Genomic DNA, 25097 nt, shown 5'->3' on the forward strand with positions numbered 1-25097 from the left:
CCGTGACAAGAACAGCATTTTGTGGACACGGGCCTTTAAATATTATGCCAGGGGCAACATTCAGATATGCAATAATAACAGAAAGGACCTACTATACCGAGAAGCATGCAGAGGTTTTGTGAATATTTACCAAGAGGGATGTGTATAGAACAATTCAAAACAATTTAAGAAATTACAGAATAGGTGTGTGTGTGTGTGTGTGTGTGTGTGTGTGTGTGTGTGTGTGTGTGTGTGTGTGTGTGTGTGTGTGTGTGTGTGTGTGTGTGTGTGTGTGTGTGTGTGTGTGTGTGTGTGTGTGTGTGTGTGTGTGTGTGTGTGTGTGTGTGTGTGTGTGTGTGTGTGTGTGTGTGTGTGACCTTCTTCCCATGAGCTCTTCAACAGAGGCCAGACAATATAGGTATACCAACAAAGGCCGGCTTGTGTTGAGCATGATCCTTGCAGAGGCCAACTAAATAAAAGACCGTTGGGACCGACTGACGTCAGCACCTTTTATTGTTGGGTCCAATGAAGGGCAACCATTCAAAATGTCAGCTGCACCTCATTTCTCAGTGTTAAACATGCTCATCAATCTTATCCAAAATCGAATGTCAATGAAAAACTAAAATCCTACCGTCGGTTGCAACACACAAATGTTCGAGAGATATTTTGCAAGCTTGCTCGCCACATTATGAATTCAGATTTAATGACAGCGAATCATTTTGGAACATCAAGTTTTGGCTTCCCATTCGTCCACCAGAGATGATTCACATTATCGGCTCCCTCCAAAGCGAGTCGAAACGCTTTGGAAACAACACCCGGGGCAGTTTTGCGCTTGACGTGCAAGCTTGTTCAAATGCAAAGCGCATGCATTGTCAATTATAAACAAACCAATGCGCTTCATTATTTTATTACAGAACTCGGCAGTGCAGGAGGGAAAGGGAGGGAGGTTGTCCTCCCAGCGTGCACGTCGTCGATGCCACACAACTTCCTCTGCCCTCAAGTTCCTCAAAATGTTGCAGCAAAACTAGTGTTCATGATGCAAGGCAATATTATTACTTTGCAGGTGATGTCAAGGTAAATGCAATTCAAAGCAATTCGGATGCAATCAATCAAAAGGCTATTCCGATAGTGTGAAAGGGAGGCAATGAATTCTGATAGTGAGAGGGTATTCCAACTTACTACTCCAAGATGAGGGTCATGTCTGAAGAGGTTTCAAACGCCTCATGCAGGGTGACAATATGTGGGCATGTGCGTGCCAGCTCCAGCACGGCCATCTCATGTATGATGTCCGCCCGACAGTCCTCGCCTCGCCGACGCTTCCTCAGCCGCTTGGCTGCGAATGTTCGCCCAGAGGAGAGCTCAACACATTGCTTGACCACAGCAAACCTTCCCCTGGCAAAGCAGGACATGCAGAAAGAGGCAACTGAATACCTTGTACTTATTGTAGACTGAAAAAAAATGTTTTTTTTTTTGTTTGCTTTGTTTTTTTTTAAAGTCTGAGATGATTAACACAAAAGCAGCTTAAAAACTGACTGAAGATAAAGTTCGTGAGAATAACATACCATAATTAGTAGCCGTCAAGACCGCAAATCAAATTAGAGTTCAAAATCCACAAACGGCCATGCTAATTGGTGAGTTACACAATGCTTCAAAAGTTAACACCAAGCCAAAAACCTCATCATCTCCTTTACGTTGACAACAATCATATTGAAATATTTCCAGAAAAAGAACGCTACTCGATGTCACGAACATAGTGAAATTTACCAACTCCCTCTGCCACAACAATGAGAAATTTGGTAGTGGGTTCACTTGGAATGAAAATTTTATATATATATATATATATATATATATATATATATATATATATATATATATATATATATATATATATATATATATATATATATAATAAACCTTCATCTGTAATCTCTTCACAAAAGGCTACTTATTATGATGGGAGTTTACAAACAATTAAATTCTCAAATGAGGAAAATCAAATTCTGAAAAATAGATATCACTATCAAAGCGTTGATAGACAGACATCACCTAAAAGCAATTATGAACCGGCAGGTAAAGTCAATATTTGGAATCCGAGGTGGGTTTTAAACGCTGCAAAGCCTGCATTTTGCAACAACCGACTTACATGGGCAGAACAGCATGTCGTAAGTTGTTAGAATGTAGCTCGTGAGAAGGTGGTGGTAAAAAATCACGCACGCCAAATCATTTCGATACTATGTGTGAAATAACTCAACACGATTCTTCCCATTTAAACAATACCACCACGTAATCACCTTCGCCGAAGGAGAGGGTATTGTGTTTGTCTCTGTCTCTACAAAACTTTTGTGTTTTCCTCCACAACTGCTTCCCGGATTGATGTGAAATTTTCACCGAAGGTGCATTCAACGTCACAGGTCAGGTGGCCAATCAAAACAGGAAGTCTTGGTACCCGGTCATCACTGCCAGCAGTTAGAAAATGGCAGTTCTAATTATGTCTCTTATTAATTACGTAACACACCAGCGCACAAACGCCACACAAAACAAGTCCTGGCAAGGGTCTGCAAGCTCTGATTGCTCTTCTTATTTTTGCTTCTGCAAGAGAGCAAGAGTCTGAGACAGAAAAATTTACGTCACCAGTGAACGATTTATATTTCAAATAAGTTTAACAAAACGAAAACAGTTTCTATAAAACTTCACAAAATAAATTCAACCATTAACCTCAGCTTTTGATTCTGTTTGTGTTTCCCATTTTTCAAGTCTTTCCACACTTAAAAAACACCTGTATATTGCTAACTAGCCAAGGTATCCGGCATTTCCGGGCAACTCCAGCCCCTCCTCCCACCCCTCGAGACTCCCACCCCACCCCTTTCCTGCAGTTTTCCCCCCTCCTCCCACAAAGGTACCCGGCATTGCCCAGGATTTAACGTACATCTATTGAACTACCACAAATCAAGCACATATTTAGAGACAAACATTTTATTAAGCTGAAAAATACATTATTGAACAGAAATATCAACAAAATTGAACATATTATTGTGATACTTTGGGGTAGACAATATTGAATGTTTTTCCATCAATTGCCAAAACCAGTAAAATGTTTGGCGTTCCAACTCAAGGGAAGCCCGGATATATTTGACCGTGTGAAAAAGATATTCAAAATCAGTTTTGTCGTCGGACAATCGGAACAAACTCTCCAAACAACCATTTAAGTGTACGAATCAAAGTAGCTCGCTTTAAAAATTTTTCACAATTGAGTGGAAAATTTTCAGAGTAAATTAATTAAAATATTACAATAAAATAACTGTTATGGTTCTGGGAACTGTGACTCAAAGGCAATGGCAACCACCATATAGCGGTTCCCAAGCTAGTCATTTTGTTAATACTTGTTCCAGATAGGGTCCTCCCTTATGGCTAATCGTCTACAAAGGAAGCATGCATTGTATGGGATTGGTTAGGTTTTCCCCCCACTTTTAATTGAACACCACATTCAAGGCACGAGTGCAACCTCATTAGCATATTCCACCAAAACCAAGCTCGCTGACATCTAGCTGGAGTTTGCACTTGCATTTATCGTTCCTCCTTCAGCGGTAACCATCGCGCTGCCCGGGGAACCATCCGTGAGCCTCCAGGACGCTTGCGCTATCAGTGGGGAGAAATGCTCGCTGCCCCCACATCAAGTCGGGAGGTCAGTCCCATGGCCAGTCTCGACGACGAATGAAGCTTGGTGAGCGCGGAGGTTGACAAACACCTCAAACTTTCTCCTTATATCTCCCCTTCCATGTACAAAACTGATGGTGCCTTGTATTGTTAGATAAGTAAAGTGTCTAAGCGAGATATATCGAGAATTATGCTTTCCAATATGCTTGGTGTCTTTTTCTCCATTGGTCAAGCACCGTCCGCACTGAGTGTTCGTCTGAGAGATTTTAATTCCCCAACTAATTGGCTCCAGTCTACATCTGGTGTGCACTGTCAGTTTCGCTCAGCTGCATCCCATTAAAATCTGACGACAACACAAGATCAGTGCATAACCGAGGGCACATTCCCCGGCGAGAAAACCATGCGACCCCCCAGGTAAACGGTAATTGAAAAGAGGACCCAAGGCCACGTGGTCAACTAATTGACATTCGTGGTCGATAAGCAACCTGCCGGAGCGTGAAGTTATCCGTGCCAAGCGGTCTCAGGTCCGGTAGTGCGGGAGGACCCGAGGCGGCACCCCCCCCCCCTCGTGGCAGATAATATTATACATCGGGGTCTGGTCGTCTTTCTCCATTTTATTTTTTATTCCTGTGCAGCACAAGGCTGCGAGTAGCATCATTGACCGAGAGTGACAGCACTGCTGATGCAGTGCCCCTGGAGGTCAGAACAGGAATTTGAATATAAAATTAGGCGAGGCATATTTAGTTGGCCAAATTAAATTGCCAGTTCAGACCCCTGTGAGATGAAGTTGAGCAGACCAAGGATAAGCCTTTCATGAAGGTAAGCCATTAATGATCTTCAAATGGGGTGTTCAACTTTACCCAAATACACACAAGAGGAGGTAGGTAAGCATACTTATCAGCAGGGCAGATTTATATGAGGTCCCATAACACGTTTGGCTACTCGATAATATAATTGCAATGGAAGTGCAAATCTGTTCAGTCAACCTCGAGTTAATATGCTTGATAGAATGAGAAATAAATGCTGTTAAAACATTACATCATCGTACAGTCGATCTTGTCGAGCACCTCCCTCCCCCACAACCACCCCAGTTCCAAGACCAAGGGAACTCTCAAAACAGGTAGTCTTTCATTAAACTGACATCCTCAAGACACCATATATGCTTTATTACAACTACTTTACTCTGCATAACAATCGAGCCAATTACACATTTTATAATTCAGTATATTAATTGAAATCAGATGGCAACAAAATGTTTTCATTTTCAAATAAATATTGAATCCCCCCACCCCCACAACAACCACATGTATGTACCACCTCAATTTAAACAAAATGTATTGAAAATAAATGAACATAAAGTACAATTCATTACCTCAACTCGTTTCGAGCACACGAGTACCGCAAGTGAACTCGATAAGAAGTAGTACTGTATAATGGTAAAATCTGACGGGGTACTTGTTGGCACAAAAAGCAGGTGACGACACAAATCATATTCATATATACTGTATGCTCCGATTCGTTAAAATAGAGGACCCAAACAAAATCCTGGATGTAGCAAAACAATTGAATTTCAATAGAAAGCTCGAGGTGCACAATCTCATGAAGCAACAATTAAAATATCCACCATTTCCAGTCTGACTTGTCCGGTATTCTGTCTGAATCGCCAAAACAAATGGACGCATTTTCCTTCCCAATTTGGTCGACACGATCCCATCTGGCAAGGTTTGTAATACAAAAAGATTATTTAATCATGCAACAAAATGAGCATCATTAGGCACTTCCTCCAAATCTTGCATCAAAACAAAATACAGGCAGATGCGTGGAGACACATTTCACAAGAGTTGTCGGGAATTGATTTATATTTGTCCCAGACTTCCAGGCAAGCAGCTTTTGAGATTCGCTGTCACGAAATTTATAATTCTGTGGTCGCTGGTCATAACATTGACAAAATGTCAAGGCTGTTGGTGCGTTTAACGGGTGCTCACAAGCAAGTACATCGGTGTATCAAGTAGGTGATCAGAATCGCTCGGTCAACAGGTGGGACTCGTATACCTCCAGATGAAGACTTTGTACAGCATAATAGGCAGATTATGATAAAAGGAAGGACTAAATTGGCCCTGTTAATGAGACAAAAAACAGCTTGCAAAGCCCTGTTTAGCAGGTGTTAACCAGAGTTGGTGTCAAAGCCACCCAATGCTCGCCTGTTTATACATTTATCGTTTTTAAAAGACTAGTCTAATAATATTTTTTATAAAGCATTGCAGTGAAGTCTGATCCAAATAATTTTAAAGCAATATATGTATTTGTATATTGTAATGAGTAAAAAAAAAAAATAGTGTGGTAGATAAAAACATTAGAAAGGAAATAACTTGCACCAAAAACTTTAACATTTTCACGCTGACGCTGATGCCGGGGGTATCGCTATGGCTCTCTATTCTTCGAACAGGCGAGTTAAAAAACGGTTGGCCAGTTCTTACAGGATGGTGCAGTAGAACTGGGGTTGCCTTTAGACCATCGAGTCAGGGATCTGATTCCAATCCCAGCTATAAACTGCCAGACTAGTGCTTCGCAGGCAAGACATTGCATCCCAAGGTGTCCGGTCCATCAGATGGAATAAGCCTCACACGGGGACCAGTCTGCTCGCAAGCATAACACTGCATCACAAAGTGCAAGACAATGTTTTGTTTTTTTGACAAAATCAGGTGAGTTGGACAGTACCCTAACAAAATTAAAAAAAAAATCATTGCCATAAACATACAAGGGGCACTGTGTCAATGGAACCGCCATGCTCCCTAAAAGTGAGCTGCCAACAGCCACAAAAAAAAGCTGGTCACAAGTTTGTGTTTTTTTTTTTTTAATGGAGAACAGGGTTGTTTCTTGGTCTTTCCACAAGTAGATGAATTTATCACTTACAAGCCAAATACAGTGCTTTAAAAATTGCAACATAGTTTGAATAGAGCAACTCTGTCATGGTTGTTCAGTGCAGTTTCAGGCAAGAACACAGCAAAAATCTAGAAGGGCACTCTGTAGAGTGCACACCTCTGCCACGCAATGCCCAATTCACAAGAACACATCAGGCCCATTACATTTTTGAAATATCACGCTTTACAGTGCAATATCGTTTTTGGCCCATTCTCTCAATGGTATGAAATCACTTTAAAAAAATTAAATAATTCTCATATCCAGATCCGGATTCAGATCTTCACCAAAATCTAATCATTCGTCCTTGTCACACACTCAACCTGTCCACAAAATTTCATCCGGATCCGTCCAAAACTTTTTGAGACATCCTGCACACAAACAAACAGAAAAGGGGTGAAAACAACCTCCTTCACCTTCGGTGGCGGAGGAAATGAGTCAGACACAAAAATCATAAAATAAATAATTCAACATGATGCCAATTGAACCACCAATCAGGGAGCTACCACACTTGTGCCTCAGGCCTAAACAGCATATAAAAAGTAGCCAGTTGCAGAAGTCTTTCAAAGACCTTGTTTTTGCTGGATTTTGAAGACTCAACGCTGCACCCACCCATAAAGAAGCTGCTCACGTGTCGTTTGTTCAAAATACGTTGGAGGTAAATCGTACAATGGGACACTGTGCTTAATCGTGCATCGTTTGGTGATGAAGCAAATTTTCATTTGGATGGTAGAATGAAAAAGCATTTCAAAGTCCATTTCGAAGGTAATGCGACAAAATACACCAACACGTGAGAAGTTATCCAAGATGGTTTGGAAACACCTTGAATGGACCTACAAAAACTTCATCATCATGTTTGAATACTTAAGCCTCACCCTCGAGGGTAGGTTTGATCGGCTTATAGCTGTTGAAGGGTTTGTTTCTGCAATTAGTGCCAAAACTTTTTCATGGTACTTCGACTCCAGAGTTTCTTGGAACCCTAAGAATACTAAACCCACCATTTAGGTTTTTTTTTTCCCTGCACTCCCGATTTCCAAAATATCCGATCCGTATCTCGGAATTTCTGAATGAAATAGTCCATCAATAATGTGAATCGAATATGCCAAGTTGACTTTTTTTTGGACGTTAAACCTGATTTTTAAAGTCATGACCGAATTAGACTTTTGAACCCTAACTCGATAAAGATTTGTGCAATCAGAAAAAAAAAGCCCTCTAGATAAGCCTAGAGCCCGAGATTAAGCCGCATTTACATCATACCCCTCCGAGTTAAAGGTCAAGGTCAAATAGGGGTCTGAAAAAAAAAAATGATGTTTTTTTTTTTCTCATCACTCAATTTTGCCAATGCGGAATCTCAAAGACGATTTGGCCTTCCAGATGTTCTTGCATCTTAATAGTGTACCTGAAATGGAGCTGTACATACGATATTTGATTCGTGTCTTTGACCTAATTAACAAAAAACATTTTTTGATCACAACTTCAATACTTTCCCTCTGATTTTGATGATGTCGAGTTTTATGGATAGATTGGAGATGGGAACACATTTTCTTTATTTACACCAAATATTGAAAGTCAAGGTAATATGGTGATCTGAAGGGAAAAATAATAAATAAAAGTGTGTGTATATATATATATATATATATATATATATATATATATACATATACATATATATATATATATATATATATACATATATATATATATATATATATACATATATATATATATATATATATACATATATATATATACATATACATATATATATATACATATATATTTGACCAAGCATATATGTAATATGTATATATAGCTTTCATTGGATCGGGGACCAAGGTTAAGTCACGGGCGATAGCCAAGGAAGGGCAAGTCGCGGTAGGCTTGCTTACCCTTGGCTTTCGCAGATATTCATTTTCTAAATGCCAATCCGAATCGATACATAAATTTCACCTAAATATATTTATAGAAGTTAGTGAGAAGAACCATTCGGTCTTATGAAAGACACCCTGTATAACACAAAAGGATATATATATATATATATATATATATATATATATATATGTATATATATATATATATATATATATATATATTCAACGTTTTGATGATATGTTGGTAATTATTTAATGTTATTACATTTCTTTCTCTTTTTATATTTGCTTTTCCAGGATCCAAAGGTAGTAGTGGAACTACCACACACATGGACAGACAAATACATGATACATGACAGGACTGTTAGACAAACCAAACAGAGAATGGGGAGGAAGGGGGGGGAGGCGGGGTGGTGCCATCACTTCCAGAGGTACTCTGGGTACCGGCAGTCACAATAATGGTGCTGCCTTTCTCACCATGCTCAGCAGGGCATTTCCTAAGGAGGAACTGCCTCCTCCCCAAGGATGCCAAACTATGGGGATTGTCAGTGCTCTTATCCTTTTTAAATGCTGAGCATCAAGGAAAGAATCAGCAAGTACCATTTTAAAAGTCTTTGGTATGACTCAACCAGCATTTGAACCACCGACCTCCCAGCTCAAAGCGAACACTCCAACCATTACACCACCGAGTCTGGTTTCTTAAATGAAGTAAAAAAAAAAATAATAATAATTTACCCAAATTACTACTCTTACATACTATATGTCAAGTCATGACATTCGTACAAGTAAAATCAGAGGTATTCACAAACTTAACTCAAACATTCAAATGCCTCGGGCCCATCACCGCAGTTACTGATGTTCTCATGTGCAACATGTCCAAATATGCTGCTGCAAACAAGACATGATGGTATCATTATTACCAATAGCTAGTCCCATGGCATGATGTAACAAAAGCAGTTTTCCACACAGGGAAGGGGAAATATGTTTGAATGTTTATGTGATGGACATTCCCACAGACTCTGCCAGAACGTCCCATCATCTCGAGCAACACAAAAATGTCCCCTTTGTCACAAGAGTTGTGACTTCAAGCCCAGCAAGTATTGCTCTCACGGAACATTTTGCAACATCAGCAGTTTTTACAAAACTATAGCATTCACACACAAACGAGCACAGTCGAAACTCAAAACCCAGCCGGGTTGACTCGGCCAAAAGTTTTACAAGTGCAACATTCACAAAAAAATGGCAGTCATACGAGCTGTGGAAGGACAAATGCCTTCAGTGGGAAGACAACGAAGCATGCCATTGGTTTTGCCCGAACCGCAATGGAAATTGCAAGATCAATGAGCAGCTTACATTGTGCTACACCATAAAGCAGAGACAGAGACAGAAACAGAAATCCAAATGCTCAAGACAAGTTGTCTTTGAGGAAAAGTTAAACATTTTTTGACAGGATTGAAGAGATGAGTGTCGACTGATTTATTGACCAGCCCAAACATAAAACTACAGGATATTAAATTAAAAAAAAAAATCAAATGAAGGGACGATTAAAAGCAAGTTAAGCCGCACATTGTTAAAGTACAACAATGATGATGGATATCAAAACAGCAGTCCACTTTGTTCATCAAACCTGGTGTCCTTTGTTAGCAGAAATAACCACAAAGCTGGAACCGTTTCAAGAGAATCTCTAGACTTCACACTTGAGAATGGCAAGCACCAAAAGCTGGAAATCACAAATGCAATTCCCAAAGATGTTAAAAAAAAAAAAATAAAAAAAATCTGTTTAGGATCCCAAATGAAATAATGACCATGAACTGATACGCTTGTCATCATGTTAAACAAAACACAATCAGCCAAGTTGCATGGTTTCATCGATATTTGGAACGTCATTCATCGATACTCCGGTAAGACAAAAATTGGAGGATTAGGAGGGAGGGTTGGGGGTGATGAAGGAGGAGAAAAATTGTTATAAAACTAAACTTACCTCTCCTTTGAAGAAAGGAACAATCACAAAACAAACAAATGTTTTGGTGAACAATGCAAGTCAAAATTGATAAATCAGCAAAAAACGAAAGAACAACAGTGCATGAGGGAGGGGAGAGCAAGTTATCCCTATTCCACCCCTCCACACACAACACACTCAATTCTTTCACATCCCACCCCAAGGCTCCCATTCCTTTCCATCTCTTACTCATAGACACCAGCAGTCTGAGCAAACAGTGAATTTTCTCACCAACTACACAAAGCCACATTCAGAAATCATATATATATATATATATATATATATATATATATATATATATATATATATATATATATATATATATATATATATATATATATATATATATATATATATATATATATATATATATATATATATATATATATGTGTGTATATGTATATATGTATATATGTATATATGTATATATATATATATATATATATATATATATATATATATATATATATATATATATATATATATATATATATATATATATATATATATATATATATATATATATATACATATATATATATATATATATATACATATACATATACATATACATATACATATACCACACATACATATTATTGCGGACCCGGGGAGTCAGAGATGAGAAGACCACGAGGGGGGAAGCTACCTCGGGTTCCTACCAGACTCCCCGGAATCGCAGGCCATCACACACAAATAACTTTGTGATGTGGTGGGTCCTAATGGACTTGAACACCAATAACTCGACCACGCGACTTGGGGTCCTCCATCTAATAAATACTGTTTACCTCATGGTCACGTGATCTAATTACCGGGGGACACGCACTCAGTACGCACTTGATCAAACCGGATCAGATGTAGCCGAGCGTAATTGCCCAAGGACGTACTGGCTCGAAAAACAGATTAGGGAATAATGTCCTGGCTAAGCTGGGATACGAACCGTGCTGGACCAATGAAGGAAAAGACGAAAACGAGCTGGGAATATTTATATTCAAGTATTTATTTACAATCAAGCGAGTAAGGATGTGGCAGAGTGAATTGGTTTATTGGTATTTACAGCAGTGCAGCAAGGAATTTGTGGGGTGCAACAAAAGGCAAGCAATTTACAAAAGCAAACAGAGCAGACTTATCCCATTAGAACTTTGACAATCTGAACTTATGCTATGACAGGCAAAACACGCACATACACGGAAAAACAGCCTCGCAATACCTGGCACGGCCAACGCAACCCATTATGCTTAGGGGGAGAAATACTGGTGTCTAAGGTGTGGGAGTGGGAGGTGTGGTGTCATGCTCGAGGAAATTAAGAGTTCGTGGGATGCTCTTTTGTGCGTCCAAAGGGGTTAAGATAGAGAAGTGGGAGAGAAGTGGGAGAGAAGGAGAAGGAGAAGTGGGAGAGAAGTGGGAGAGAAGGAGAAAGAGAAGTGGGAGAGAAGGAGAAGAAGTGGGAGAGAAGTGGGAGAGAAGGAGAAGAAGTGGGAGAGAAGTGGGAGAGAAGGAGAAGAAGTGGGATTGAAGGAGAAGAAGGAGAAGTGGGAGAGAAGGAGAAGAAGTGGGAGAGAAGTGGGAGAGAAGGAGAAGAAGGAGAAGTGGGAGAGAAGGAGAAGAAGGAGAAGTGGGAGAGAAGTGGGAGAGGAGAAGGAGAAGTGGGAGAGGAGAAGGAGAAGGAGAAGTGGGAGAAGGAGAAGTGGGAGAGGAGAAGGAGAAGGAGAAGGAGAAGGAGAAGTGGGAGAAGGAGAAGTGGGAGAGGAGAAGGAGAAGTGGGAGAAGGAGAAGTGGGAGAGGAGAAGTGGGAGAGGAGAAGGAGAAGTGGGAGAAGGAGAAGTGAGAGAGGAGAAGGAGAAGTGGGAGAAGGAGAAGTGGGAGAGGAGAAGGAGAAGTGGGAGAAGGAGAAGTGGGAGAGGAGAAGGAGAAGTGGGAGAAGGAGAAGTGGGAGAGGAGAAGGAGAACAGGGAGAGGAGAAGGAGAAGTGGGAGAGGAGAAGAAGTGGGAGAAGGAGAAGGAGAAGGAGAGGAGAAGGAGAAGTGGGAGAAGGAGAAGGAGAAGGAGAAGGAGAGGAGAAGGAGAAGGAGAAGGAGAAGGAGAAGTGGGAGAGGAGAAGGAGAAGGAGAAGGAGAAGTGGGAGAAGGAGAAGTGGGAGAAGGAGAAGTGGGAGAAGGAGAAGTGGGAGAAGGAGAAGTGGGAGAAGGAGAAGTGGGAGAAGGAGAAGTGGGAGAAGGAGAAGTGGGAGAAGGAGAAGTGGGAGAAGGAGGAGAAGGAGAAGGAGAAGGAGAAGGAGAAGGAGAAGGAGAAGGAGAAGTGGGAGAGGAGAAGGAGAAGGAGAAGGAGAAGTGGGAGAGGAGAAGTGGGAGAGGAGAAGTGGGAGAGGAGAAGGAGAAGTGGGAGAAGGAGAAGTGGGAGAAGGAGAAGTGGGAGAGGAGAAGTGGGAGAGGAGAAGGAGAAGTGGGAGAAGGAGAAGTGGGAGAAGGAGAAGTGGGAGAAGGAGAACAGGGAGAGGAGAAGGAGAAGTGGGAGAGGACAAGAAGTGGGAGAGGAGAAGGAGAAGTGGGAGAAGGAGAAGTGGGAGAGGAGAAGTGGGAGAGGAGAAGGAGAAGTGGGAGAAGGAGAAGTGGGAGAGGAGAAGTGGGAGAGGAGAAGGAGAAGGAGAAGGAGAAGTGGGAGAAGGAGAAGGAGAAGTGGGAGAAGGAGAAGGAGAAGTGGGAGAAGGAGAAGTGGGAGAAGGAGAAGTGGGAGAAGGAGAAGTGGGAGAAGGAGAAGGAGAAGTGGGAGAAGGAGAGGAGAAGGAGAAGGAGAAGGAGAAGTGGGAGAAGGAGAGGAGAAGGAGAAGGAGAAGTGGGAGAGGAGAAGGGAGAGGAGTGGGAGAGGAGAAGGGAGAGGAGTGGGAGAGGAGAAGGGAGAGGAGTGGGGAGAGGAGAAGGGAGAGGAGAAGGAGAAGGAGAAGTGGGAGAAGGAGAAGTGGGAGAGGAGAAGGAGAAGGAGAAGTGGGAGAGGAGAAGGAGAAGGAGAAGTGGGAGAGGAGAAGGAGAAGGAGAAGTGGGAGAGGAGAAGGAGAAGGAGAAGTGGGAGACGAGAAGGAGAAGGAGAAGTGGGAGAGGAGAAGGAGAAGTGGGAGAGGAGAAGGAGAAGTGGGAGAGGAGAAGTGGGAGAGGAGAAGGAGAAGTGGGAGAAGGAGAAGTGGGAGAGGAGAAGTGGGAGAGGAGAAGGAGAAGTGGGAGAGGAGAAGTGCGAGAGGAGAAGTGGGAGAGGAGAAGGAGAAGTGCGAGAGGAGAAGTGGGAGAGGTGGGAGAAGGAGAAGGAGAAGGAGAAGTGGGAGAGGGAGAAGGAGAGGGAGAAGGAGAAGTGGGAGAAGGAGAAGGAGAAGGAGAAGTGGGAGAAGGAGAAGGAGAAGGAGAAGTGGGAGAAGGAGAAGGAGAAGGAGAAGTGGGAGAAGGAGAAGGAGAAGGAGAAGGAGAAGGAGAAAAGGGAGAGGAGTGGGAGAGGAGAAGGGAGAGGAGTGGGAGAGGAGAAGGGAGAGGAGTGGGAGAGGAGAAGGGAGAGGAGAAGGAGAAGGAGAAGTGGGAGAAGGAGAAGTGGGAGAGGAGAAGGAGAAGGAGAAGTGGGAGAGGAGAAGGAGAAGGAGAAGTGGGAGAGGAGAAGGAGAAGGAGAAGTGGGAGAGGAGAAGGAGAAGGAGAAGTGGGAGAGGAGAAGGAGAAGGAGAAGTGGGAGAGGAGAAGGAGAAGTGGGAGAGGAGAAGGAGAAGTGGGAGAGGAGAAGTGGGAGAGGAGAAGGAGAAGTGGGAGAAGGAGAAGTGGGAGAGGAGAAGTGGGAGAGGAGAAGGAGAAGTGGGAGAGGAGAAGTGGGAGAGGAGAAGTGGGAGAGGAGAAGGAGAAGTGGGAGAGGAGAAGGGAGAGGAGTGGGAGAAGGAGAAGGAGAAGGAGAAGTGGGAGAAGGAGAAGGAGAAGGAGAAGTGGGAGAAGGAGAAGGAGAAGGAGAAGTGGGAGAAGGAGAAGGAGAGGAGAAGGAGAGGAGAAGGAGAAGGAGAAGGAGAAGTGGGAGAAGGAGAGGAGAAGGAGAAGGAGAAGGAGAAGGAGAAGTGGGAGAGGAGAAGGGAGAGGAGTGGGAGAGGAGAAGGGAGAGGAGTGGGAGAGGAGAAGGAGAGGAGTGGGAGAGGAGAAGGGAGAGGAGAAGGAGAAGGAGAAGTGGGAGAAGGAGAGGAGAAGGAGAAGGAGAAGGAGAAGGAGAAGGAGAAGGAGAGGAGAAGGAGAAGGAGAAGGAGAAGTGGGAGAAGGAGAGGAGAAGGAGAAGGAGAAGTGGGAGAGGAGAAGGGAGAGGAGTGGGAGAGGAGAAGAGAGAGAGGAGAGGAGGGAGAGGAGAAGGGAGAGGAGAAGCAGAAGGAGAAGTGGCAGAGGAGAAGGAGAAGGAGAAGTGCGAGAGGAGAAGGAGAAGGAGAAGGGGGAGACCAGAAGGAGAAGGAGCAGTGGGAGAGGAGAAGGAGAAGGAGAAGTGGGAGAGGAGAAGGAGAAGGAGAAGTGGGAGAGGAGAAGGAGAAGGAGAAGTGGGAGAGGAGAAGGAGAAGGAGAAGTGGGAGAGGAGAAGGAGAAGGAGAAGTGGGAGAGGAGAAGGAGAAGGAGAAGTGGGAGAGGAGAAGGAGAAGGAGAAGTGGGAGAGGAGAAGGAGAAGGAGAAGTGGGAGAGGAGAAGGAGAGAAGGAGAAGTGGGAGAAGGAGAAGGAGAAGTGGGAGAAGGAGAAGGAGAAGGAGAAGGAGAAGTGGGAGAAGGAGAAGGAGAAGGAGAAGTGGGAGAAGGAGAAGGAGAAGGAGAAGTGGGAGAAGGAGAAGGAGAAGGAGAAGTGGGAGAAGGAGAAGGAGAAGGAGAAGGAGAAGTGGGAGAGGAGAAGGAGAAGGAGAAGGAGAAGTGGGAGAGGAGAAGGAGAAGGAGAAGGAGAAGTGGGAGAGGAGAAGGAGAAGGAGAAGGAGAAGTGGGAGAGAAGGAGAAGGAGAAGGAGAAGTGGGAGAGGGAGAAGGAGAAGGAGAAGTGGGAGAGGAGAAGGAGAAGGAGAAGGAGAAGTGGGAGAGGAGAAGGAGAAGGAGAAGTGGGAGAGGAGAAGGAGAAGGAGAAGGAGAAGTGGGAGAGGGAGAAGGAGAAGGAGAAGTGGGAGAGGAGAAGGAGAAGGAGAAGTGGGAGAGGAGAAGGAGAAGGAGAAGTGGGAGAGGAGAAGGAGAAGGAGAAGTGGGAGAGGAGAAGGAGAAGGAGAAGTGGGAGAGGAGAAGGAGAAGGAGAAGTGGGAGAGGAGAAGGAGAAGGAGAAGTGGGAGAGGAGAAGGAGAAGGAGAAGTGGGAGAGGAGAAGGAGAAGGAGAAGTGGGAGAGGAGAAGGAGAAGGAGAAGTGGGAGAGGAGAAGGAGAAGGAGAAGTGGGAGAGGAGAAGGAGAAGGAGAAGTGGGAGAGGAGAAGGAGAAGGAGAAGTGGGAGAGGAGAAGGAGAAGGAGAAGTGGGGGAGGAGAAGGAGAAGGAGAAGTGGGAGCGGAGAAGGAGAAGGAGAAGGGGGAGAGGAGAAGGAGAAGGAGAAGTGGGAGAGGAGAAGGAGAAGGAGAAGTGGGAGAGGAGAAGGAGAAGGAGAAGTGGGAGAGGAGAAGGAGAAGGAGAAGTGGGAGAGGAGAAGGAGAAGGAGAAGTGGGAGAGGAGAAGGAGAAGGAGAAGTGGGAGAGGAGAAGGAGAAGGAGAAGTGGGAGAGGAGAAGGAGAAGGAGAAGTGGGAGAGGAGAAGGAGAAGGAGAAGTGGGAGAGGAGAAGGAGAAGGAGAAGTGGGAGAGGAGAAGGAGAAGGAGAAGTGGGAGAGGAGAAGGAGAAGGAGAAGTGGGAGAGGAGAAGGAGAAGGAGAAGTGGGAGAGGGAGAAGGAGAAGGAGAAGTGGGAGAGGAGAAGGAGAAGGAGAAGTGGGAGAGGAGAAGGAGAAGGAGAAGTGGGAGAGGGAGAAGGAGAAGGAGAAGTGGGAGAGGAGAAGGAGAAGGAGAAGTGGGGAGAGGAGAAGGAGAAGGAGAAGTGGGAGAGGAGAAGGAGAAGGAGAAGTGGGAGAGGAGAAGGAGAAGGAGAAGTGGGAGAGGAGAAGGAGAAGGAGAAGTGGGAGAGGAGAAGGAGAAGGAGAAGTGGGAGAGGAGAAGGAGAAGGGGAAGTGGGAGAGGAGAAGGAGAAGGAGAAGTGTGAGAGGAGAAGGAGAAGGAGAAGTGGGAGAGGAGAAGGAGAAGGAGAAGTGGGAGAGGAGAAGGAGAAGGAGAAGTGGGAGAGGAGAAGGAGAAGGAGAAGTGGGAGAGGAGAAGGAGAAGGAGAAGTGGGAGAGGAGAAGGAGAAGGAGAAGTGGGAGAGGAGAAGGAGAAGGAGAAGTGGGAGAGGAGAAGGAGAAGGAGAAGTGGGAGAGGAGAAGGAGAAGGAGAAGTGGGAGAGGAGAAGGAGAAGGAGAAGTGGGAGAGGAGAAGGAGAAGGAGAAGTGGGAGAGGAGAAGGAGAAGGAGAAGTGGGAGAGGAGAAGGAGAAGGAGAAGTGGGAGAGGAGAAGGAGAAGGAGAAGTGGGAGAGGAGAAGGAGAAGGAGAAGTGGGAGAGGAGAAGGAGAAGGAGAAGTGGGAGAGGAGAAGGAGAAGGAGAAGTGGGAGAGGAGAAGGAGAAGGAGAAGTGGGAGAGGAGAAGGAGAAGGAGAAGTGGGAGAGGAGAAGGAGAAGGAGAAGTGGGAGAGGAGAAGGAGAAGGAGAAGTGGGAGAGGAGAAGGAGAAGGAGAAGTGGGAGAGGAGAAGGAGAAGGAGAAGTGGGAGAGGAGAAGGAGAAGGAGAAGTGGGAGAAGGAGAAGGAGAAGGAGAAGTGGGAGAGGAGAAGGAGAAGGAGAAGGGGGAGAGGAGAAGGAGAAGGAGAAGTGGGAGAGGAGAAGGAGAAGTGGGAGAGGAGAAGGAGAAGGAGAAGGAGAGGAGAAGGAGAAGGAGAAGGAGAAGGAGAAGGGGGAGAGGAGAAGGAGAAGGAGAAGGAGAAGGAGAAGTGGGAGAAGGAGAAGGAGAAGGAGAAGTGGGAGAGGAGAAGGGAGAGGAGAAGAAGTGGGAGAGGAGAAGGGAGAGGAGAAGGAGAAGGAGAAGGAGAAGTGGGAGAGGAGAAGGAGAAGGAGAAGTGGGAGAGGAGAAGGAGAAGGAGAAGTGGGAGAGGAGAAGGAGAAGGAGAAGTGGGAGAGGAGAAGGAGAAGGAGAAGTGGGAGAGGAGAAGGAGAAGTGGGAGAGGTGAAGGAGAAGGAGAAGTGGGAGAGGAGAAGGAGAAGGAGAAGTGGGAGAGGAGAAGGAGAAGTGGGAGAGGAGAAGGAGAAGTAGAGAGAGAAAGAGAAGTAGAGAGAGAAAGAGAAGTAGAGAGAGAAAGAGAAGTAGAGAGAGAAAGAGAAGTAGAGAGAGAAAGAGAAGTAGAGAGAGAAAGAGAAGTAGAGAGAGAAAGAGAAGTAGAGAGAGAAAGAGAAGTGGAGAGAGAAAGAGAAGTGGAGAGAGAAAGAGAAGTAGAGAGAGAAAGAGAAGTAGAGAGAGAAAGAGAAGTAGAAAGAGAAGTAGAGAGAGAAAGAGAAGTAGAAAGAGAAAGAGAAGTGGAGAAAGAGAAGTAGAGAGAGAAGTAGAGAGAGAAAGAGAAGTAGAAAGAGAAGTAGAGAGAGAAAGAGAAGTAGAGAGAGAAAGAGAAGTAGAAAGAGAAAGAGAAAGAAGTAGAGAGAGAAAGAGAAGGAGAGAGAGAAAGAGAAGTAGAGAGAGAAAGAGAAGTAGAAAGAGAAAGAAGTAGAGAGAGAAAGAGAAGTAGAAAGAGAAAGAGAAGTAGAAAGAGAAAGAGAAGTAGAAAGAGAAAGAGAAGTAGAAAGAGAAAGAGAAGTGGAAGTAGAAAGAGAAGTGGAAAGAGAAGTAGAAAGAGAAGTAGAAAGAGAAGTAGAAAGAGAAGTAGAAAGAGAAGTAGAAAGAGAAAGAATATATATATATATATATATATATATATATATATTATATATATGCACGAGGCGACAGATCTCTAACAGAGTTGTGCAAAGGTCTGAGTGTAGCGTATACCTCTGTGGGATGCTCCACTTGAGCATTCCCACCTCAAGAGTTGGTGCATTATCTCTGGCTTAGTCACTTTGCCAGGGCTCGTGGCAGTATGCACTCCGCACTGGTCCTCCGGAATAAGTATGTATCAGTTGCACACCAACCGCGAGTGAAGAGCCAGCGCCAGGCAGAGGCAGGAAGTCGAAGAAGAGAGCGAGCAGCTCCACGATCCACCTTTTATAAGCCCCAGGCAAAGGGTGGGTGACGACCCGAATCCCACTTACATATTGGGCAACAGCAGCCCCAGCAACACCCCGCCAGACTCCCAGGGCCGGAAGCAGTCTCATTCGAACACGGTCCGGAGCTCCTGTACCAAACTCCCGGACTGCTCTTCCTACGGATAGATTAAATAACTTACGGATGTAGTTTCTGCATGATCTTCATGGTGACAAGCTCTTGGCAAAATAAGTTCTTCTTGGTCTTCCTCAACAAGGGCGAGTGCACAGACAAGCACAATACAATCTGATTCTGATTCTGATGTACCATACTGTTGCAGAGTGTCAGTGCTGCCAAAGCAGTTTCTTGGTAAGGGTTATACTCAGTGGTTTGCCATTACCTTTGCAGCAGATGTTAGGGCAGCAACTCGTAATTTGTTCAGGGTGCCATCAATAGCTTGCCTACTATTCATGAAGGACACCATGGGGTTTTTAAACACCCAAAAACGAACGTTGGAAGATGGGACATCCAGTTTAACGTCCATCTGAGGAATGGTGCACACACTGATGAATCACCATGCCTGTGAAAAACAGCTTATCGCTGCACCGAGATTCAAACCCAGACTGGACAGCTTCGAGGGTGTGCATACCTCCAGGCCACCCTGCCAGCCTCGATACCATGAAATAGAGCAATACAATCTAAGAAGACAAATTACATCGCTTGGTCATGGTAGGATATGCCAGTTACATAAGATTAAGGTTATGCAGCAAAATCTGCTTCCTGCAGCCCATTACTCCCATGGAGCAACAGTGGCTTCTTATGTTAATGCCAGAGTTACAAATACACCCGATTCCTGCAAGCCAGCTTTCAGGCTGCACCAAGACACTTCCTTGAGCTTGGTTTAGTACAGCTACACTTGAAATTTGTGGTCATCCACTTCCATGAAGGAAACCAGAATATCAAGAAAGACATCTTTGCAATACATCACAATGTATTGCCCTCGGGTAGTTTGCATCAAGTTTTTAATATGGAAGGTCAGATTTCCCGACCACCGGAGAAAAAAAAAAAAATAAAATAAAAATAAAAAAACTTCTCCAAGATGTCCTAAACCAACAGATCTCCACTCGATAAACACCACCAGCTATTAATATACCCAGGCAAACAGCTCTGAAAGGAGAGGCCCCAACGAGTGAGAACCAACTTATGCGTGCACAGTGGTCAGGAAAAGCTGTACGTACATCATTGTATTTTCTGATGTGCTCAAATTACTCAAACAGCTTACAAACTTGTCTGCAACATCAAAAAGCATGACTTGGATTATTTTCATGAAGGTTAAAAGAACAAAAAAAAAAAACCAACACTTTTTGTATGTATAATATATGTAACGAAAGAAGCACGCAGACTCAAAACAAGACAATAACGTCATGCACACAAGTTACACAAATTGTCATCGAGTCGGCAGGCTTCTTTCGTTGAACTTGATGTTCCTGGCTGCAAACCTCCTGACTGGTGATCAGCAGGACAAAGACAATGTGCTCGCGTACCAGGCGACACTTGTTGCTGGCGGTTTGTGCAGCAAGCGCTGTGGTAGGATTATCTGTGCCCTGCTGCCTCGTCAAGTTATAGTGTTCGATTCAGTTATATATATATATATATATATATATATATATATATATATATATATATATATATATATATATATATATATATATATATATATATATATATATATATATATATATATATACATCCATCCTCTGTACAGAGCTTTGGTGCTCCCAAAGCAGTCTCATTGGCTATTGGGGGCACAATCCTGGACAGCTCACCACTCCGACACAGGATACCAGCAAGCTGGCACTCATTTTGCCAAACTCAGAAGGATGACAAGCAGAGTCAACCCCACCTGGTATGAATTTAACAGCAAAGGAAGATTTGCACGCACGCACGCACCTCGATTTTTAAAGAATTTATTTATTGAACATTTGATCCATTTTAATACATACACTAGTATTTGCAGATATAAACACTATTACTCTTTCAGCCACAGAACTAATAAGTTCCGTAATTTTCTCTTGTGGGATTTCTGCCCAGACTTCCCACAAAAGGTTTCGCAATTCTGCCAGTGATGTTTGTTTCCTGGAATTTTTCTGCACAGCTCAATCCAATATGGCCCAGAGGTATTCAATGGGATTCATCTCAAGAGACTGACTTTGCCATAAAAGTCACTTGATCCCATTTCTGCCTTGCCATTCTTTGGTCTTTTTTTTTTTTAGCAGTGTGGCATAGAGTTCCATATTCCATGAACAGTGTTGTTTTTGACCATCTGAACAGTGGAGAAGACAACCGAGAAGTCCATCCTCAAGAAGAGAAATGTGTATCCAAGAGTTGATGTTGCCAACACACTCCACAAGCTCTGACCGACCAGCACGCCAGATTGCTCCCCACACAATCACTGAAAAACCACCGTGTTTGACAGTTGGCTGCAATCGGTTCAAAGAAAACTCTCGATTTGGAAGTCTCCAGACCCATACGCTTCCACTGTCAGAAAATTGAGTAACTTGGGACCCATTTGAAAAAAATTTTTAAATGACAGTTTGACAAAACTCCAAGGGTCTGTTGGCCATCTCATCAGCCCACTTCTTTCTCCTTTGAATGTTGGCTGATCTCAGAAGAGGTTTTCTCCCAGCTGCTCTCCCATAGTAGCCCAGTTGATGAAGGTACCGCATGGCAGTTCTTGAGCTAACCTGGACCTCCTCTGCAACATCTGCTGCCTTGCAACAGGGAGTTTTCTCAATGGACTGCATGACAGCTTGAAGACATCTTTCTGAGGGCTCAGATAGACTAGAACAGGAAGCTGTGGATTCCTTGCCTTTGCTGGTGAATTGCACAATTACCCGATTGACTGCAGAAAGTGAAATGGCAAGGTTCTGAGCTATCTGATGATGGCCGACACCACCACCACCACAACAGTCAGGGGAAGCGTCTGATGTATAAACGATGAATGTGGTCATCATTGGTTAGATATTTCTCGGTACACCATCCTGATGAGGGCAAATAAGCCTGAAATCCAGATCAGTGGTTTCCTTTTGATGTTCAACTGATGGCCATGTACTCTTTGTCTCTCTGACAGTCACCGAGCGGAAATGACGCTTCGGTGTGGACTGTGTCATATGGGGATCAGTGGAGTGCTCTTCACACTCATGTTTCAATTGAACACACACACACACACACACACACACACACACACACACACACACACACACACACACACACACACACACACACACACACACACACACACACACACACACACACACACACACACACACACACGCAGTTAGTCCTCCATGTGCCGCCAAAACAGTACCGACCCGCCGAGGCATGGACTCTACAAGACCCCTGAAGGTGACCTGTGGTATCTGGCACCAAAACATTAGCAGCAGATCCTTCAAGTTCTGTAACTTGCGAGGTGGAGCCGCCGTGGATCGGACTTATCGGTCCAGCACATCCCACAGATGCTCAATCGGATTGAGATCTGGAGAATTTGGAGGCCACGGCAACACCGTGAACACTTCATCATGTTCCTCAAACCATTCTCGAACAATGTGTGCAGTGTGGCAGGGCCCATTATCCTGCTGAAATAGGCCACTGCCATCAGGGAATACCATTGCCATGAAGGGGTGTACCTGGTCTGCAATGATGTTGAGGTAGGTGACACGTGACAAATTGATGTCCACATGAATGGCTGGACCCAGGGTTTCCCAGCAGAACATTGCCCAGAGCATCACACTCCGTCCACCGGCTTGACGTCTTCCCACAGTGCATCCTGGTGCCATCACCTCCACAGGTAAACAGCGCACACGTACACGGCCATCCACGTGATATAAAGGAAAACGGGACTTATCGGACCAGACGACCTTCTTCCACTGCTCCAAGATCCAGTTCCGACGCTCGCGTGCCCATTGTAGGCGCTTTCGACGGTGGACAGGGGTCATCGTGGGCACTCTAACCGGTCTGCGGCAACGCAGCCCCATACGCAGCAGGGTGCGATGCACTATGGATTGTGACACATTCCTTCCATGACCACCATTAAAATTTTCTGTGACTTGTGCCACAGTAGACCTGTTGGTTCAGACCAGAAGGGATAGCCTTCATTGCCCTCGTGCATTGATGAGCCTTGGGCGCCCAACACCCTGTCGCCGGTTTGTGGTTTGTTCCTACTCAGACCACTGTCAGTAGGTACTCACCACTGCTGACCGGGAGCACCCCACAAGCCTTGTCATTTCAGAGATGCTCTGACCCAGTCGTCTGGCCATTACAATTTGGCCCTTGTCAAAGTCGCTCAGGTCTTTACCCCTGCCCATTTCTCCTGCATCCAACACATCAACTTTAAGAACTGAATGTTCACTTACTGCCAAATATATCCCACCCCTTGACAGGTGCCATTGAAACAAGATAATCAATGTTATTCACTTCACCTGTCAACGGTCATAATGTTTTGGCTCATCAGTGTATATAAATTGGAGAACATATCAGAATACGAGATAGATAGTTAATGGACCGAACTACGAGACTCACGCAACACACTTCATCCTGTTAGTCCTCCCCTCATGTCTCGTGGGTTAAGAAAATAACTGCCTAGGGATCACTGTACGTATGTATGTCAGTCAACAAATATGGCAGTCAACTCTCAGGTGCAACGTCACAGCTAAGCGTGAAGAAAAACGATTTTGACTATTAAATCACAAAATTACTTATTTTATAAATCACAAGTCAGAAAAAAAAAGACCATTTATATGCAGTGGGGTATCAAGGGATCGATTTGTGTTGAGGTGGTCTGAGTATTTGGGTACTCCTTAAAAGAGATTATAACATGGGCTTCCCTTGAGGGAAGAGAACCGTACTGCAACTGTCACCCTGTGTCATCACCATCATGGGAATGGAACTCTCCGTGGCCGTGATAAAGGCACTTTATTGAAATAAAGTCGTCATTAAATAATGGCACATTTTAGTCGCAATTCAAACGAGAAGGGCACTCGGTCGAGTGTATACCTCCACCACGTAATGCCTAATCATCAGGCCCATTGAAGTACGACAAGGGCACTCGGTGGAGCACATACCTCCGCCATTTAATACCTGATCCACGAGAACACATCGGGCCAATACATTTTTGAAATATCATACTATACAGTACTACAGCTGGTCCCCGACTTATGATGGGTCGACTTTACGATGGCGCGACAGCGATACGCATTCAGTAGAAACCGTACGTCAAGTTTTGAATTTGGATATTTTCCCGGGCTCGCGATATGTGGTACGATACCCTCTCGCGATCCTGGTCAGCGGCAGCGAGCCGCAGCTGCCAGTCAGCCACGCGATCACGAGGTAAACAACCGATACTCGACAGTGTATTGTGTTGCCAGCAATTTTTCTAATATTTTGTGTTTTCGCATCCCATCATGTCTACAAAACACCCATCTGTCTCCTGCCTCTGGTGACAAGAAGAGGAGGAAGGCAATTACTCTTGAGATGAAACTCAAGATAATTGCCCAGCATGAAGGCGGAAAGCCAGTAATGGCCATCGCACGCGAGTTTGGACTTTCACAATCGACGATCTCGACCATCTTAAAAGGATAAGAAGTGAATCGGTGATGCAGTGAAATTGTCAGCATCGATTAAATCCACTATCATCATGAAGAAAAGAGCTGGGCCGATTGACGATGTGCAAAAATTACTTGTCACGTGGTTGGAAGACCAGATGCAGAAGCACATACCGCTTCGCCTACTGACAAACCAAGCCAAGGCAAGAAGTCTTTTCGATACTCTAAAAGAGCGTGCCGATAATCCTACGTATACGCAATGCTTACAGCAAGTTATGGGTGGTTCCAACGCTTCAAAAGGTGTCACGATAATGTGAAGGTCAGCGGCGAGGCAGCAAGTGCCGATACTGAAGGTGTCGAAGCTTTTCAGGAAGAGCTGCAGAGGATAATTGTGGATGAGAAATATTTGCCAGACCAAATATTTAATGTCGATGAAACGAGCTCGTTCTGGAAGCGTATGCTGGAGCGAACATACATTCATCAAGAGTCCAACTCCAAGACAATGCCAGGATTCAAGGCATTCAAAGACCGTGTAACGCTGCTTTTGGGTGGAAATGTTGCAGGGTTCAAATTAAAGCCTTTCCTAATCTACCACTCGGAGAACCCTAGAGCATTCAAGAATGTGAGCAAGCATACGCTTCCCGTTTATTATCGCCATCACAAGAAAGCCTGGATGACATCAGCATCGTTCGAAGACTGGTTTTTGAACCGTTTTATTCCGCAGGAAAGAATATTGTCGGCAAAACAACTAAACATCCCATTCAAGATTCTTCTGTACTTCGACAATGCTCCAGGACATCCAGAGCATATCGGCGACATGCATCCTGATGTAAAGGTTGTG

The 25097-nt window shown here is 44.4% G+C and overlaps 1 protein-coding gene across 3 annotated transcripts in view; it reads right to left on the reverse strand.

Annotated features, from left to right (window-relative positions):
- Positions 1-25097, reverse strand: part of LOC147032034 (serine/threonine-protein kinase 17A-like) — a 64100-nt gene that overhangs the window by 27990 nt on the left and 11013 nt on the right. For 2 of the 3 annotated variants that reach the window (XM_085869311.1, XM_085869312.1), the window contains one exon: positions 1159-1371. In XM_085869311.1, coding sequence (XP_085725437.1) covers positions 1159-1371 — 213 coding nt within the window. Of the gene's footprint in view, positions 1-1158; positions 1372-5005; positions 5345-25097 lie in introns of those variants that run through there. The other variant, XM_085869310.1, reaches the window with a different exon arrangement.

This window comes from Eptatretus burgeri, chromosome 2 (genome assembly GCF_056783735.1).
Source record: "Eptatretus burgeri isolate ZD-2024b chromosome 2, Ebu_testis_v1, whole genome shotgun sequence".
NCBI classification, from domain to species: domain Eukaryota; kingdom Metazoa; phylum Chordata; class Myxini; order Myxiniformes; family Myxinidae; genus Eptatretus; species Eptatretus burgeri.